Source organism: Vicugna pacos, chromosome 11, assembly GCF_048564905.1.
Source record: "Vicugna pacos chromosome 11, VicPac4, whole genome shotgun sequence".
In the NCBI taxonomy this organism is placed as follows: Eukaryota; Metazoa; Chordata; class Mammalia; order Artiodactyla; family Camelidae; genus Vicugna; species Vicugna pacos.
Window position 1 is genome coordinate 77,841,419 of NC_132997.1, and position 15,507 is coordinate 77,856,925.

At 39.1% G+C, this 15,507-nt stretch overlaps 1 protein-coding gene across 1 annotated transcript in view; it reads right to left on the bottom strand.

Annotated features, from left to right (window-relative positions):
* ARMH3 (armadillo like helical domain containing 3) overlaps positions 1–15,507 on the bottom strand; it is a 153,436-nt gene that overhangs the window by 22,806 nt on the left and 115,123 nt on the right. The window contains exon 24 of the mRNA XM_006210485.4: positions 6,381–6,459. Within this exon, the coding sequence (XP_006210547.1) occupies positions 6,381–6,459 (79 nt within the window). The remainder of the gene's footprint in view (positions 1–6,380; positions 6,460–15,507) is intronic.

Below are 15,507 nucleotides of genomic sequence, written 5' to 3' on the forward strand. Positions count from 1 at the left end.
GGGTCCCTAACAATGTTGCCCCACAAACTACGGCTCTCCTCTTACTAGTATCTCACTCCTCTCTGGGAAAAATAAAGCTAGCTTTCATTAGGATCTCTAAACACCCAGCAGTTATTTACAGTAGCTCTTATCTTAGGATCTTAGGATCAGGAGAAAATCAAAAAGATTTAGAAAGATTACTATTAGATGAAAATAAATACTTAGCTTCCAATGTAAACTTCATTCAGGTGTGAAGCATTTTTTTGTTTGTTTCCCTAATTTACTTTAACCTGCTCCCACAAATGAATTATATTGTTTTGTCTTAATACTTTAAAAGATATCTCTTGTAATATACTACATTATACAGGGCCTCCTCTGAATCCAAAATCCAAAGCCCTAGTGAGAATGAAGACCTAGAGAAATAACGGGAGGTGAAACTCCAAATGTAAAAAGCTTGGATATTTGGTTACACTGTCCTACAGCCCTGAGACATGTGGGGGTGCCCGCAGATCACCTTTCTGATCTTCCCAGAAAATTCCTATGTTTGTATGTAGACAAATGTTTAGCAAGCTCCTGGGCCACTTGGTTGAAAGGAACACCAGCTTCAAGATAGGTTAGAAACAAAAAGTAGAATGGTGATTGCCAGGGGGAAAGGGGAGTTGTTCAGCAGACAGAGTTTCAGTTTTGGAAGACAAAAAAGTTCTAGAGATCAACTGAACAACAATGTATATATTAACACTGCCATACTGTACTTTAAGAATGGTTAAGATGGTAAGTTTTGTTATGTGTTTTTTACCAGGGGAAAAAAGAGAGAGATAGGTTTACCCATTAGGTCTAATCATATGCCTACTAGCATTGAGGCTGGCTCATACTAGGCCTTTGATGAACGCTTGTGAACGGAATCAAAGGCAGTACAATTAGGACAGGGCTGAGAGTCAGTGCACCAGGGATTATGGAAGCTGTGCTAACAATTTAAATGACTGAGTTATATTTCTAAGCCATCCACTCTCTGGGTACCCTGTGACCTGAGGAAAAGACATGGAAACTTTGGGGCTCTTCTCCATCTTTCTGTCCTTTTCAGATCCTGGCTTTAAGTACACTTTACAATCTACACCTCTCCAGTTACCCAATTTCTATTCCTCCTCTTTCAAGGTCCAACTCAGTTCTTTCCTTCATATGGCCTTTCTTGACCACCACAATCTGCAGAGATCATCACTTAACAGGCGCTCACAGAGCCTATTGCTAGTACTGGTCAGCTATTGATAATAAGTTGCCTTAGGCCATATTTTGCACTTATTCCATCTTTTGAGAACAAAGACCCTTTATTATATTTCTGTATTCCTCAAATGCCCATCATGATCTGAATGAAGCACAAAGCAATAAATGCTAAAATACTGATAGCTGAATGAAGGCTGAAGAAAGCAAAAGTGGGCCAGTCATTTACTTGCTCTCCAATGGGATATTTCAAAGGTACAAAACTGGTCATGAAAGGGACTGAAAGCTTAAGGAATCAGGTGCTCAGAGAAGGTTTTGACTTGAATCTTCAATGGCCAGTATGTCCTCTGGTTATTCAGGGCTCTAGGGAATCTTCTACAAAGTTCTGCTATGAAGCCCTCTCTTGTCTATAAGGAAATTAGAGCTGATATAAATCAATGTCATAGCATTTGCAAGCCAAAATAAATAGTGAATAGCCTAAAAGGAGCTTAAGATTCTCAATGGGCATTTTCAAAGGTCTGGTGACTCTGAGGGCAAGGAAAGCTATAAGGTACCATTCAAGGCAGTCAAGCCAGTGATTCTTTAAAAAATTGTGTGTGCTGAAGGGGTCAAAGACTAGTTCAGAACTTTTACAAAAATGGAGCCCCTTCAAGAAGAAAAAAAGACACATGCAAAATTTTACACAATTTTAGAGTATGCAATAATTCTCTACAGCCTATTCTTGGACCCTGGGTTAAAAACCTGCGAGCTAGTATTATTCCAAGGAATTTCATGACAGATCTCTTGAGTGTGGACCCATTTCTAGTAAGATATAGCCTAAAGTCTTTTTCCTAACTTGAAAAGCAGGAATAAAGCAGAGAGAGAATATAAGAGTTTAGGGTAGGACAAAATTGGGAGGAGAACCCCCTGAAGGGCTCTTCTATTTCAACATATTTATCTGGAGGGAGTATTGCATCTCAAATGTAATATGCAGGATATCCTCAAAATATCCAAGTCCAAGACTTAGTCTAGGGTCAAGATTTTCTCTTAAATACCTCCCATCCACATTTTTTAGTACAGACAAAAAGGCCACTGGGATTTATCTATGAGACACAGGTTGTGTGACCCAGCTATCCTTGTGGGAGAATGAAAATCAGGGTGCAGGTCACTGGTAGGGATAGGGGCAGCATAAGAAATAATTCTACTAGCTAGGACATATCCAGCAACAGCTGTAACGGGGAAAGAAAGGTACTAAATTAGTTGAGGGTGGGCAAGGGGCCTGAAGGACAATTTTTATAAGATGTACAAGAGACAAGTAAACCCAGTAGGGAATGAACTGGGAGTGGTTTTACGTGTCTTGGAAAAGCAAGTTGCATCTTCTCCATAAACCTTATTCATATAGATATGTGAAATATAAAGAGGTCAAAATGCCCTTGCCAAACACCATATGCAAAAATTAATTCAAAATGGATCAAAGAGAGGAAAGTTTCATGAAATTGGATTTGGCAATGATTTCTTAGAGATGACACCAAAAGTACAGGCAACCAAAGAACAGACAAATAGGACTTCACCAAAATTGAAAACTTTTGTGCATCAAGGGACACTGTCAACACTGCAAAAGGTAACCTACAGAATGGAAGAAAATGTTTGCAAATCACATATCTGATGAGAGATTAATATCCCGAAAATATAAAGAACTCCTAAAACTCAACAACAAAAACCTAATAGCCCAATTTTAAAAATGGGCTTAAATAGACATTTCTTCAAAGAAGAAAACAAATGGCCAATAAACACATGAAGAGATGCTCAACATTAATAGTGATTAGGGAAATACAAGTCAAAACCACAGTGAGATACCACTTCACTCCCATTAAGGATGGCTATAGTCAAAAAACAGAAAACAACAAGTGTTGACAAGGATGTGGAAAAATTAGGATATAAAATGGTGCAGCCACTGTGGGAAACACTATGGTGGCTTCTCAAAAAATTAAACATAGAGTTACCATTTGATCCAGCAATTCTACTTCTGGGTATATACACAAAAGAACTGAAAGCAGGGACTCAAACAGCTATGTGTACACCAATGTTCAGAGCAGCATTCTTCACAATCGCCCAAAGTTGGAAACAACCCAGGTGTCCATCGATGGATGAAAGGATAAACAAAATGTGCTATATACATACAATGGAATATTATTTAGCTTTGAAAGGAATGAAATTCTGAAACATGCTACAGCATGGATGAACCTTGAAGACATTATGCTAGAAAAACAGACCACATGCAAAGGTCAAATAATGTATGATTTCACTTTCTATGCAACACCTTGAATAGTCAGATACATAAAGACCAAAGTAGAAAAGTGGTTATCAGGGGCTGGGGGGAGTGAAAATAGGCAGTTATTGTTTAATGGGTATAGGGTTCAGTATGGAATGATGAGAAAATTCTGGATAGATAAGATGGATAGTGGTGATAGTTGCAAAACAATGTAAATGTACTTCATGCCATTGAACTGTACACTTAAAAATGGTTAAAATGGTAAATTTTATGTTATATATACTTTACCACACACAAAAAAAGGAGTCAAAGTGAACAAGCTTCGCAATCAATCCCAGACAAATATGACACCTTTGTACACAATATGAAAATGAATACAGCTTATTACACTAGAAAATGCATGAACATTCAGTCATGCTGAGGGTAGTTTACTGATTAAAAAGCTTTGCCCTCCATGAAGTCAATGAGAAGTAACAGAAAAATGTCATCTATCTTCTGGACATCTGAAAAGAAACCCCAGTGTGAGAGACTGGGCTTTGTTAAATAAGCAATAATGGACTTACAAGCATCTTGAAATGCCTCAAACAGAGGCTACAATGTGTCTGGGGGTTGGCAGAACTCAAAAAGTCATTAATTTCTTGCCAGAAGAAAACAGCAGGCTTGGTAGGCAGATCTGGGTAGGTAGCAGAGGCCTCTCTTGTCTGCTATCTTACTAAGTGCTATAAATCCCAGTTAACTCCTATCCATGGTCTTTAGGTTTTACTTTAGAACCTACTTGGGGATTAAGTTTCTGATTTTTCCTTTCTACTTAGTTTGCTGCTAACAACTGCATCCCAAAGCCAGTTCTTTGGGAAGCTGTGAATACATTTAACATTAGTGATATTAGCATTAATGTTCTTAAGTGAAGGGAGAGAAGTGCTCCAACACATGTTGGAGATTAACAAGGCAGTCAAATACTTCTAATTTGATAGTGCTGAGAATAAAACCAAGTGCACCCTAATTCTGTCATTTATCACCCTTCAGAGTCAAGGAAGAGAAGCAATATTATTTTGAGGGCAGTTTTGAAAAGGGTCCCAGAATAATACCACCCTTCCCCAACTCAAGTGAAAAGGGTTGTTAAGAGAAGTAATGAGTGTACAAAAACTCCATGAGAGCAAGGACCACACTCAGATTATTCACCTCTGATCCCCACTACCCAGCACCACACTTTGTATACAGCAGGCATGCAATTACTTTTTGACTAAGAAAATAAATCTTTGAGAGCTGCTATCTGTTCTGTATTCTCGAATAGGGCTGGGTACTCTCCCACTCCACAGAAATCACCTCATCTCTGACTTGTGGACTCTTTTCAAGAGGCACTTTCATCACTTCATTTAACTTTGAAAGAAGTTGGAGGAGGATGAGGACACGTGCTTGCTAATCATCCTTTTCCAGATTGCCTCATGCGCCAGAATGGATTTTTATTATTGGTCTGTGGCTGCTACTGCTTTAGAAAGATTTCAGCCTGACCTTCCCAAGCTGCTGGGGGATGAATACTGCACGTGGCTGACTGGGAAAATGTGTCTTCCTTTTTTTTTTAAAAAAAAAAAAGCTTTTAGATTAACCAGAGCTTGCTGTGGTAGGAAAGTCACCCTTTCTTTCACTATACAAAATTCAAGATATTGAATTCTCTTGCATAAAAATGATATAATAAAACTAATCTGAACTGGTCCGACAGGAAAAAGGTAGCATCTCAGAGCACCTCACAGAGAGCAGTGGCATCAAAGAACAGGACTTGGGACTGCTTCATAGACAGAAGAGGAAAAAAGAAAATGAAAGCCATTTATCAAAGCAGTTTAAATAAGAGGATGGATTCTCACAGCTGGCCTCACAAAAGAGAACAAATATGTCAAAGGGAACAACTGATAGACTAATCGAGTCCTATCCATCTGGCTGAGGAAAGAGCCACCAGTGGAAACACTGAGAAGCTGTCCATTAGGAAAAAGGCTTGCTTGGAGCCTCATTTGGTGAGCTGAATAGCTTTTAGGAACACTGAATACACGATCGCACCACAGCTGGCTGGCTGGCCCTGCCAGCAAGAGACTCAGCGAAGGGTTACACTGATGCAGTTGGCAAAAGAGGGAGAACAGAGCATAGGTGGGTTTTTTAAATCTGCTTAGAGCCTGTATCTGGACTTTCACCTTATGAATACCTAAGCCCTCCTTGGGAGTAGGGTGGGAAGGAAGTGAGATTGTGTGAATAGATGTTTCATTTTATGCTTTTAAAAAACAGGACTCAAGAGTCTCATTCTGAAACATCAAGTTCAATCCCATGCCACGCTAAAGCCCCATCTGGACTTTTATATAATGCAGAGCTGAGTGCAGGCACTTTGGGAGAAGAGGAAATCAGGCCAGACTCAAGGAAAACGAACATACAACACTATCTACATCTCCAACTCAGTCAATACCACAGAAAAACCCACTCAGAAATAATTGTTCAAGGTAAATAGAGCTTAGAAATTAGTAAGGAAATCTGCCCTAAGGAGGGCTTATGTTTTAGGGAGCCAAACAACATCAAATTAAGCTGAACTCAGGGTTTTTCTAATTGGTAGTTTCAACCATTTCCAAGTTTTTACTTATTTTCAAAAATCAAAATGACTCTCTGCCCAAAATTTAAAAAAAGGAATGTCTTATCACCCACTCTAAAATAATAATTCACCAAAGTTTCACCTACATATCTTCTACATAATTAAATGAACCCTTCATATGGCACAAAAGCAGAAGCCATCATTCTATTTAAAGTCCTATCAACAAATCCCTTACTAATTCTTCTTGGCAGCCCGGTACTTTCCACTCCCATTAGAAGTTCAGTCACAGAATCCCTCTGCCATCAGAGGAGGGTAACTGCTTGATTTAGGCCACCAACTAGGGTCACTCTGGGGAATGTAGTGGCTTACCTGTTCCTCCGACAATTGGGATATGTGATTCACAGCAGCATAGGATTCAATTTTGGGGTTAAAGTGGTTGATGATGGCTCTGAAACAAAGAATTAACATTAATATAGCACCAGATAGAAGAAGAGGATAAATGAGTTAAAAACAAGTATCAACTACCCTCTGGTTTAGTGTATAAGAGCATGGGAGTGACTGTCAGAGGGTAACTGTCCTCTTATGAACATGAGGTCACATGGCGATGAACTTATAACTCTAAAATGGGAAGGGTTTAATAATTTATTATACAGAGAATAGAATCAAGCAACTCTGCTCTGCAAATGAACTAGGGGAAAACCTCACAACCAAACAAAAAACAAAAAACCAACCCTCTTTCAGACAGGAAACAGGACCCAGGGGGCTGTCCACTAGGGGGCCCTGGTGTTTAAATCAGAAAGGAAGTTGTTTGCTCTAACTTAGAACAGGGCACTCAGGAAAGCTGAACCAACATGTAGGCTAAACAGAGTCTCTGAAGAAGCTGCGCTTTATCAAAGCCTAGAACCAAACTTCTTACTTGTTGGTTAATATTTAAAACCAAAATTTTATTTACAGCCATTCAAACCAAAATCTGAGTGCCGTTTTCAAAATCCCCCTCTCCACCACTTTGTCACATTCAAGGTCACTATGTCTTATCAAATCTACCTCTTAAAAACCTCTGAGATCTGAAATAAATTTCCCTGAAACCAGTGTCTTGGTATAGGTCTTTGTCATTTCTTATCTGATGTAGCAGAAAAAGCATAGGCTTTAGATTAGAGTTTAGCATGAGTCTATAGTGATATAAAAGTGATTAAATAAATGGGGAGAAAAGACAAATCTTTCTAACAGAACAATTTCAAATAACATGTGTAGACACACTTCCATTTAGGAGATAGAGTTTAGTTCCCATTTCCACTGAAAGTGGGCTAGACTTATCTCCAAAGAATAGAGTAGTGAAAGGGAAAAACAGTAACCTGACAGTAAAGGATCACAGTGAATACTACCTTAACCAAGTGAAGGTGAAGATCGCCAGTGGTGTCATGTAACCCCTGGTATGAACTGATGAGAAGCACACTTCACCTCTGTTGCATACTTTCCAAAACCTATAATCTCAGTCTAATTATTTTTTAATCTCAGTCTAATCATGAGAACAACATCAGACAAACTCACATAGCCACTACCCCGTTGAGACGGTCAAGGTCATGAAAAGCAAAACTTGAGAAATTGTCACAGACCAGAGGCCCCTGGGGAGACATGATAGCTAAATGCAATGTGATACTCTGAACTGAATCCCAGAACAGAAAGAGGACATCAATGGATAAACTGGTGAAATCCAAATAAAATATGGAGTTTAGGTAATAGTAATATATCAGTACCAGTTTCTTAGTGTTGATATATGTACCATGGTAATATAAGATGGGGAAACTAGGTTGAGGAGCATACAGAAACTCTGTGTATCATCTTTGCACTTTTCCTGTAATTTTAAAATTATTCCAAAATAAAAAGTTTATTAAAATGTGTGTGATAGCACAATAGAAGTCAATATTTTTTTCAACATAACTTACTGATAATAAAGAATTATAGAACCATCTAATCTAACACAAATAATAGAAATACAAGCCAGAAACTTCAAAACAAATTATGGTTTGAAATCCTAATTTGACCACTTGTTTTTCTGAATGATTTTTCTGAAGCTGTATGTCTCACCAGAGGGGAAAAAAACGGGAATACTACTACTCCCTTGGCACTCAGCACAGTACCTAGGAATAGTACATTGTCGGCATACAATAACCATTTGTTTAAAGAGTGAATTAAATCTTATGAGGATTCTTGCAACATTTATATAATAAAGCAATGTCAAACATCTAGCACAATGCCTGGCACACAGCTGGTGCTCAATAAATATTAAGTGAATGAATAAATCAAATAAAACAGAAATGGGTCAGGAGCAAGAGGCAAGTTTTGGTAACTCATTTTTCCAGAGACTACCAAGAAGGGCAGAGATGTTATCTGCAAGTTAAGGTTGTAGCTTGGTCTAAATCCAAAATTGATTTGTGACCAAGTGGTGTGTTAAATATTTTTCTCATTCAGAAGGCAAAGTTTGAGGGTATTGGCAGGATGACAGTCCAGGAGCAGAAAGGAAAACCAGGAGCCTAGACCCAATGAGAAGACAGGGGGAACAGATACAGTGAACTGAGAATCCCACCAAACCTAGCAGCAGTACTAACTTACAGTTAACCCAGTGTAGACTCTGGGTGTAGCATCCAAAAAGTGATAGGATTGAAGGAAAGGAAATACAATGCCAATTCAATCTACTATTAGACCTCAGTTATTTTGGGAAAAATAATCTGCACTCTGTAAATACATCTATTTCATGCTTTTATAGTTTTTTTTTAAGGCTTTCCTTAAATTTCTTAGTAAAAAAAAATTTTTTTTGAAAATGTTTGAAAAAAAAATCCTGACTTTTGAACTAGGACTGTTTTTTTTTTTTTTTTTGCTTTGGTTTGCCTAGGCTTGGAGACAGAGAACTCCAAGGAATTCTAATGTCTGTTTGGGTAGGATGGTAGCAGCCACTGGGGTCCAGTTAGCAATCCAGAGAAGTCTGTGAGGTCTGGACAATGAAATAATCCCTGGGTCCATGGGGATGCTGTAATTCTGTTCCCTATCTGAGAAATTTTCTTGCTAATAAAGAAAGTGAGGAAGCAAGAAAAAAAAGGAGAAAGAAAAAGAGGGAAGAAAGTTAGATGTGGGTGGGGTCAGGAGCTCAGAGGGAGAAAGGGAGGAGAGGGCAGGAGGGAGGGAAAGGAAAAACCTGGAAGGTACTATCTTCAGAAAGCACACTTATTTCCTTCCCTTCTCACCATTAGCAAATCTCAGCTGGATCTAAGGATGCCCTGTGCTGGTTATTGCAGGGTATATATGCTGATACCGTTTGGGCAAACTCATCCTAAGGTTATGATAGATTTGCCACTCCGGGAATTTATATTTGGGATGAAGATAAAATCATCTTCCAACCTACCCTATGACATTCTCATCCTAGAGCTTCAGATCTCAGCAGGTGATGAAGGCCTCCTACCAGGCAAGTTGAGGGACTGTTTAGAAACCCAAGAGAGGAGGAACAGTATAAAGCTGGTTAATAATCTCTAACTCAGTACCCACAAAGGACAGAGGGTATATGCCTCTGCTTTATTTTTCTTACTTTTTCTTTGGGACTGCTACCTGTAAAATCTAAGTACTGATCTGATCTACTGGAGACATCAGGTGCAGGGCACTAGGCAGAAGAGTAAGAAAAATTGTCTGACACTGGTTGTTCTCCCTCCAGGCTCTTTAGCAAGGTATTTTGGAGATGGTTTGGAAATTTCCTACTAAAGTACTCAGGACTTCACACTGTTGAAAGGAAAAATGTTCTGAGATGGCAAAGTGATGACAAAACACCAAAACCAGGCTAAGTCAGCCCACACTGAGTGACACATACCTTTGCAGTGACTGAAATACTTAGCTTCTCCTTCCCCAGGAAGTTTGGAGGCTACCAGGGCTCACTTGGGTTGTGATTCCACACTGCCCCACCTGGAGGTGGTTCTAGAATAAAAGCTTACAGCTGACTTGCCCTCAGTGGGAGAAAGATGAGATACCAGATTTATGGATGAAGGAGGAGTCTCTCTTTTTAGTTTAGGCTTTCCTTCCCACTGATAGCACCACCAAAAGGATCTACTACCATCTCTTCTGAACATCTGGAGAGAGGGAAGGGCTGTACTGAGACATTCTAACAGTAGGGCTCTCATTTTCACTGATCAAAATCTGACAGGTAGCAACTGTCCGGTGTTGAAGTACAAAATTTGAGAGTTCCAGCAAGGAAGAAATGACATTTTTTTTCTATCAAAAGATAAATGAGCAAAGTATGAGTTCAATTCCCTCCTCACCCATCCCATCTAAAAAGGTCAGGTTCAGAGAAAGTGAATACTACAAGAAGGACACAAGTTCCTTGCCTCTGGCTAGCCTGGTAGAAAATGAAGCTCAATAAGGAAAGAAGGTAACTGAAGAAACCAGGAGCAAACCTCTTGCCTGAGCAAGAAGCTGTATCAGGGCACCTCTACCAGGTTTGTATTAGATTGTTACGAACTGAGTATTTTCGCACCCTGCCCCCTTCATGTGTTGAAGCACTAACCTCCAATGTACTTGTACTTGGAGAGAGAGCCTTTACAGAAGTAACTAAATTCAAATGAGGTCATAAGGGTGGGGCACTGATCCAACAGTATCAGTGTCCTTGTAAGAAGAGACAACAGAGAGTTTGCTTAATCTCTCTCTCTCTCCACCATTTGAGGACACAGCCAGAAGGCAGCTGTCTGCAAGCCAGCAAGAGATTCTTCACCAGAAACTGACCCTGCTGGACCTTGACCTGGGACTTCTAACCTCCAGAACTGTGAGAAAATTAATTTCTGTTTTTTAAACTGCCTAGTCTATGGTATTTTGTTATGGGAGCTGAGAAGACTAATATGTGGATTTCTACTCTCCACAGAGATTCTGGCATTTGGGCAAAGCAGAACCCAAGCCAAAGTCAGTCTTAGAAAAATTGTAGCTTAGATAAAGTCAGCTTCCCATTCTGCAGGGGACTTCCTCTCAATATACCCTTTATACTGCAGGTTATAGTATCCTTCTCTTCTAGAAGAGGATCAGTCCAATGTTCCTCTGCTACAAAGTTTTAGTCATAAATGTAGCTACATGGGTTATCAGCTTCTCAGGCAGAGTGGACCTGGCCCTTAGGCTTTACTAGGTGAGAAACAGACTTTAGTAAAGAAAGATCTTGCAGGGGGTTTTGAGTAGCCTGTGCCACAGAGAAAACACACACACACACACACACACACACTGAACAGAGACAATGTCTGAAAAGATACCAGGGTGGGTAGTACCATATATAGCAAAGAAACAAGTGCACATTTTCCCTTTTATTTGCATCTTGAAATTGGTTTTCATCTGACCTCAGTCTTTCAGGTATTTAAACAAAAGGTTGTGCCAGCAGAAAGCTTTAATGCTTAAAAGTATTTTGGAAAAGTGGATTTGAAAGGAAGAGGAGGAGTAGGGAGGCATAGGAATGTGTGAGTGGGGCAATGAATGAGAAAATAGCCATTATGAATAGATTAAGGCTTCCCTTTGACAAAGGTGGCAAAACAATTCAATTAGAAAAGAAGTCTTTTCAAGAAATGATGCTGGGACAACTGAATATCTACATGCAAAAGAATAAAGTTGGACCACTGCCTCACACCATACACAAAACTTAAAATGGATCACAGATTCAATGTAAGATGTAAAAACTATACATTTTTAAGAAGAATACATGAGAGTAAATCTTCATGACTTTGGGTTAGGCAATGACTTCTTAGATAGGATACCAAAAGCACAAGTGACAAAAAAAAAAAATAGGTCAAGTTTAAAAACATTTGTGCTGCAAATGATACCATCAAGAAAGTGAAAAGACAGGGGGAAGGGTATAGCTCAAGTGGTAGAGCACATGCTTAGCATGCATAAGGTCCTGGGTTCAACCCCTAGTACCTCCATTAAAAAATAAATAAATCTAATCACCTCCCCCTCTGTCAAAAAATAATGAAATAAACTTATGGCCCGGGAATAAATTCAGCAAAAAATAAATGCAAATAAAAGTAAAAAAAAAAAAAGAAATAATATGAAAAATATAAAAATAAATAAAGTGAAAAGATGACCCACAGAATGGGAGAAAATATTTGCAAATCATATTTCTGATGAGAAATCCCAATGAGATGCCACTTCACATCCACTAGGACATCAATAATCAAAAAAACAGCTAACAAGTTTTGGCAAGCACATCAAGAAATTAGAACTCTAACAGAGAAAAAAATGTGACAATGAGTGTGTATGTCCATGAATGACTGAAAAATTGTGCTGAACACTGAAATTTGACACAACATTGTAAAATGATTATAAATCAATAAAAAATGTTAAAAAAAAAAGAAATTAGAACTCTACAACAGTGCTGATGGGACTATAAAATGGTATAGTTACTTTGGAAAGTGGTTTGACAGCTCCTCAAATGTTAATGCATAGAGTTACCACATGACCCAGAAATTCTACTCCTACATATACGTCCAAGAGAATGAAAACACTACATTTACACAAAAACCTGTACACAAATGTTGACAGCAGCATTATTGATAATAGCCAAAAAACAGAAACAACCCAAATGTCCATCAACTGAAAGAATGGATAAATAAAATGTGGCGTAACTATAATAGAGTATTATGCACCCATAAAAAGGAATGAAGTATTGATAAATGCTACAGTATGAATGAATCTTTAAAATATGTTACATGAAGTCACAAAAGGCCACATATTGTACAATTCTGTTTAGAGGAAAGGTCCAGAATAGGCAAATTTAGAGAGATAGAAAATACATTAGTGGTTGGTTGCTTGGGGCTGAAGGGAGGGTTAGAGGAGGAATGGGGATTAACTGCTAATAGGTATGGAGTACCTTTTGTGGGGAACAAAATATTCCAAAATTAGATTGTGGTAGTGGTTGTATAACATTATGAATATATTAAATAACAATGAGTTATACATGTTAAATGGGTGAATTATATAACATACATGAATAAAACTGTTTAAAAAAAAAAGATTAAGGCCTCCTTAACTCCAGCAGTTCTTGAGTAAGCTGCTTTCCTCAGCAACCAATTCCACATAGAATGCAAAGATCCCAGGGTGTTTCACTCACCAAGATAATTTCCTAGAGCTTGCACATGTTAGTGATGCTGGTGGCAGAAGGAAAAGCTCACTGGGCCACTATTTTGTAAATTATAGCAGATAACGTTTTAGGAGCTTCTGGAGAAACCTCTGTGGTGCAATACCACAAGAGGTAGCAGAGATGTGGATGAGACTGGTAATGGAAGCCACATGTGCAGGCAGAACCAACACTGCCTAGAGATAAGAAAAGTTCAACTCCTGGTAACATTTATGATTTCTTTAGATTAAAAGGTCTGCATTTGGCAAATGACATCCACTTTTGGCTGCTGAACACAGAACTCCTTGGAATAAAATGTTGGTGGGGGAGAACCAACCCCCAATACTCTTGACCACTTTTTGTTTGTTTGTTTTTTGAGAAATGGCTGGAGCTGCCCACATTACTCAGAGAGCCATCCATCTAAGACTAGGAAGAAGATTTAAAGAAATAAAGCCCAAGGAAAGGGAAAGGAGTCTGGAGGTAGAACTCAGTGGGGGAATGGGAATGAAATTTCTTACCAAGCCTTCAGCTTTCCTCAAACTGGAACTAAATGCTCCATGAGAGCAGGGACCAAATTAATTTTGGTCACCAATATATTCCCAGGCCTTTAGCAAAATGCCTGGCATACTAAGAGATTCAATTTTTAAAACTGAATAAATGAATAAGTGATAAAGTCTAAGGTTTTTGTCCAATCTCACCACAAGAAAGGAGCTATTTTCCAAAAGTATGAAAATAACAATAAAAATGTCTTATCCCCATTCCAGAAGAAAAGGTGACTCAGACATGACCAGCTGTCCCCCAAAGAAAGAGCAAAAGTTGTCACTGAAGACAGTAAAGCTTTCTCTTCTTTTTAAGTCATACCAGGAGGCTAGGGAAAAGCTCTCTGGCACTTCTTACTAAAGTAACCCAACGTCTTCTACAAGTAAGCCTAAGTTTTTGTTTGTTTGTTTATTTGAAGGTGGAGGATGGGGGAGGAGTGGCAGAGTATGTTAACCTCTGGTACTGGGTCTCCAAATGCTACTGAACTAGAAAGTTCCAAAAAAGGGAAAGGAAGAATTAAAAGACAGTGTCATAGGTAAGGAAAACTGTTAAAGCCAGCCACACTAAGGGAAGGCTCTGCACTGAAAGCACCTTTAAGGGCAAGAATCTGGGCCACCCTCCAATGCAATTGTCAACTTCTGAATGCTGAAGACAGGGGTCACTTATATAAACTGAAGCAAAATGAAGTGGACAGATGGAACAGCAAGGCTGAGGTACAAACTGGCTGGGGATTTCTTGGTCCATTTTTAACTTATTCTCTCTGACTCATGACTCTGCAAAGCAGCTTTCTTTTCCCCAGTGCTGGGTGGATGATGGCTGAGAATCATAGTTAATGCCCAACTTACCTGGGAAATGCATGGAAATGTTACTTTAACAATGTAGGCAATGTAGCTTAAGAGAAAATGTGGATTCTTCTTCATATCCAATGTGAACCTACAGCAAATCCTCTTAAGATGCAACTTCTCACAATCCCAGCTACCTTCCACAGACAGAAACATCTAAGGGTCTTTATAAAACAATAAATAAACAATAGTTTCATCCAGAAGCTTAGAACAGTGATTGTTTCCTTATTGAGACATTTGAAGAAAGCAAACTGTCTCTAAAAGCTGCTATGTAAATCCTTCAGGCAAAAAGGAGAAAAACAGGCAAAGGTTGTTTACAGGCAAAATTTCTATAGCTCTGACTCCAAGGAAGGAGGAGTAATGTAAGTGGTATACTCAACACAGTACATACTAGGAAGATTCATACAAGTTTTACCCTAAGGGGTGACTTGGTCAGGATGGGTTACCAGACCTTTGCCCTGTTTCTGAGCATGAAAATCCCTCCTCTTACATCTTTACTGGAGAAAGAAGGGAAGTCCCCAAACGCCTTTAGTGTGGACATGTCTGAGGCAACCAACTCTCCCTAATGGATGCAGGGACAGGGTGAAGGCCGATCATCCACCTCTAAAGGCAAATTGCAGTCCAGTTTCTGAGGTTGGGGGTGCAGGGAGGCCTGTATTTGGTTTGAAGGTGACATGTGGAATCTCTCCCAAAGGAAATCCTTGTCTTACAAGAGGGGGCTATTTCCCCTCCTGGGGCTTTCATTTTCCATGGAGGGAGTGTTACCTATGAGCTGAGAGGGAGTGTGTGGAGGAAAAAAAAGTTTTACCCAAAAATTATTCCTATAAGGCTACCAGATTTACATTAAAGAGTCTAATTGTGAGTGAATATCTGAAGCCTGATAAAAATACATTTGGATCTCAAGCCCCAACCTCATAAGAGCTATAGCCCTGTATTCTCAAATGCTTGCTCATCATGTACACTTGGATGTCATGCTTTTGTTTACATGGTT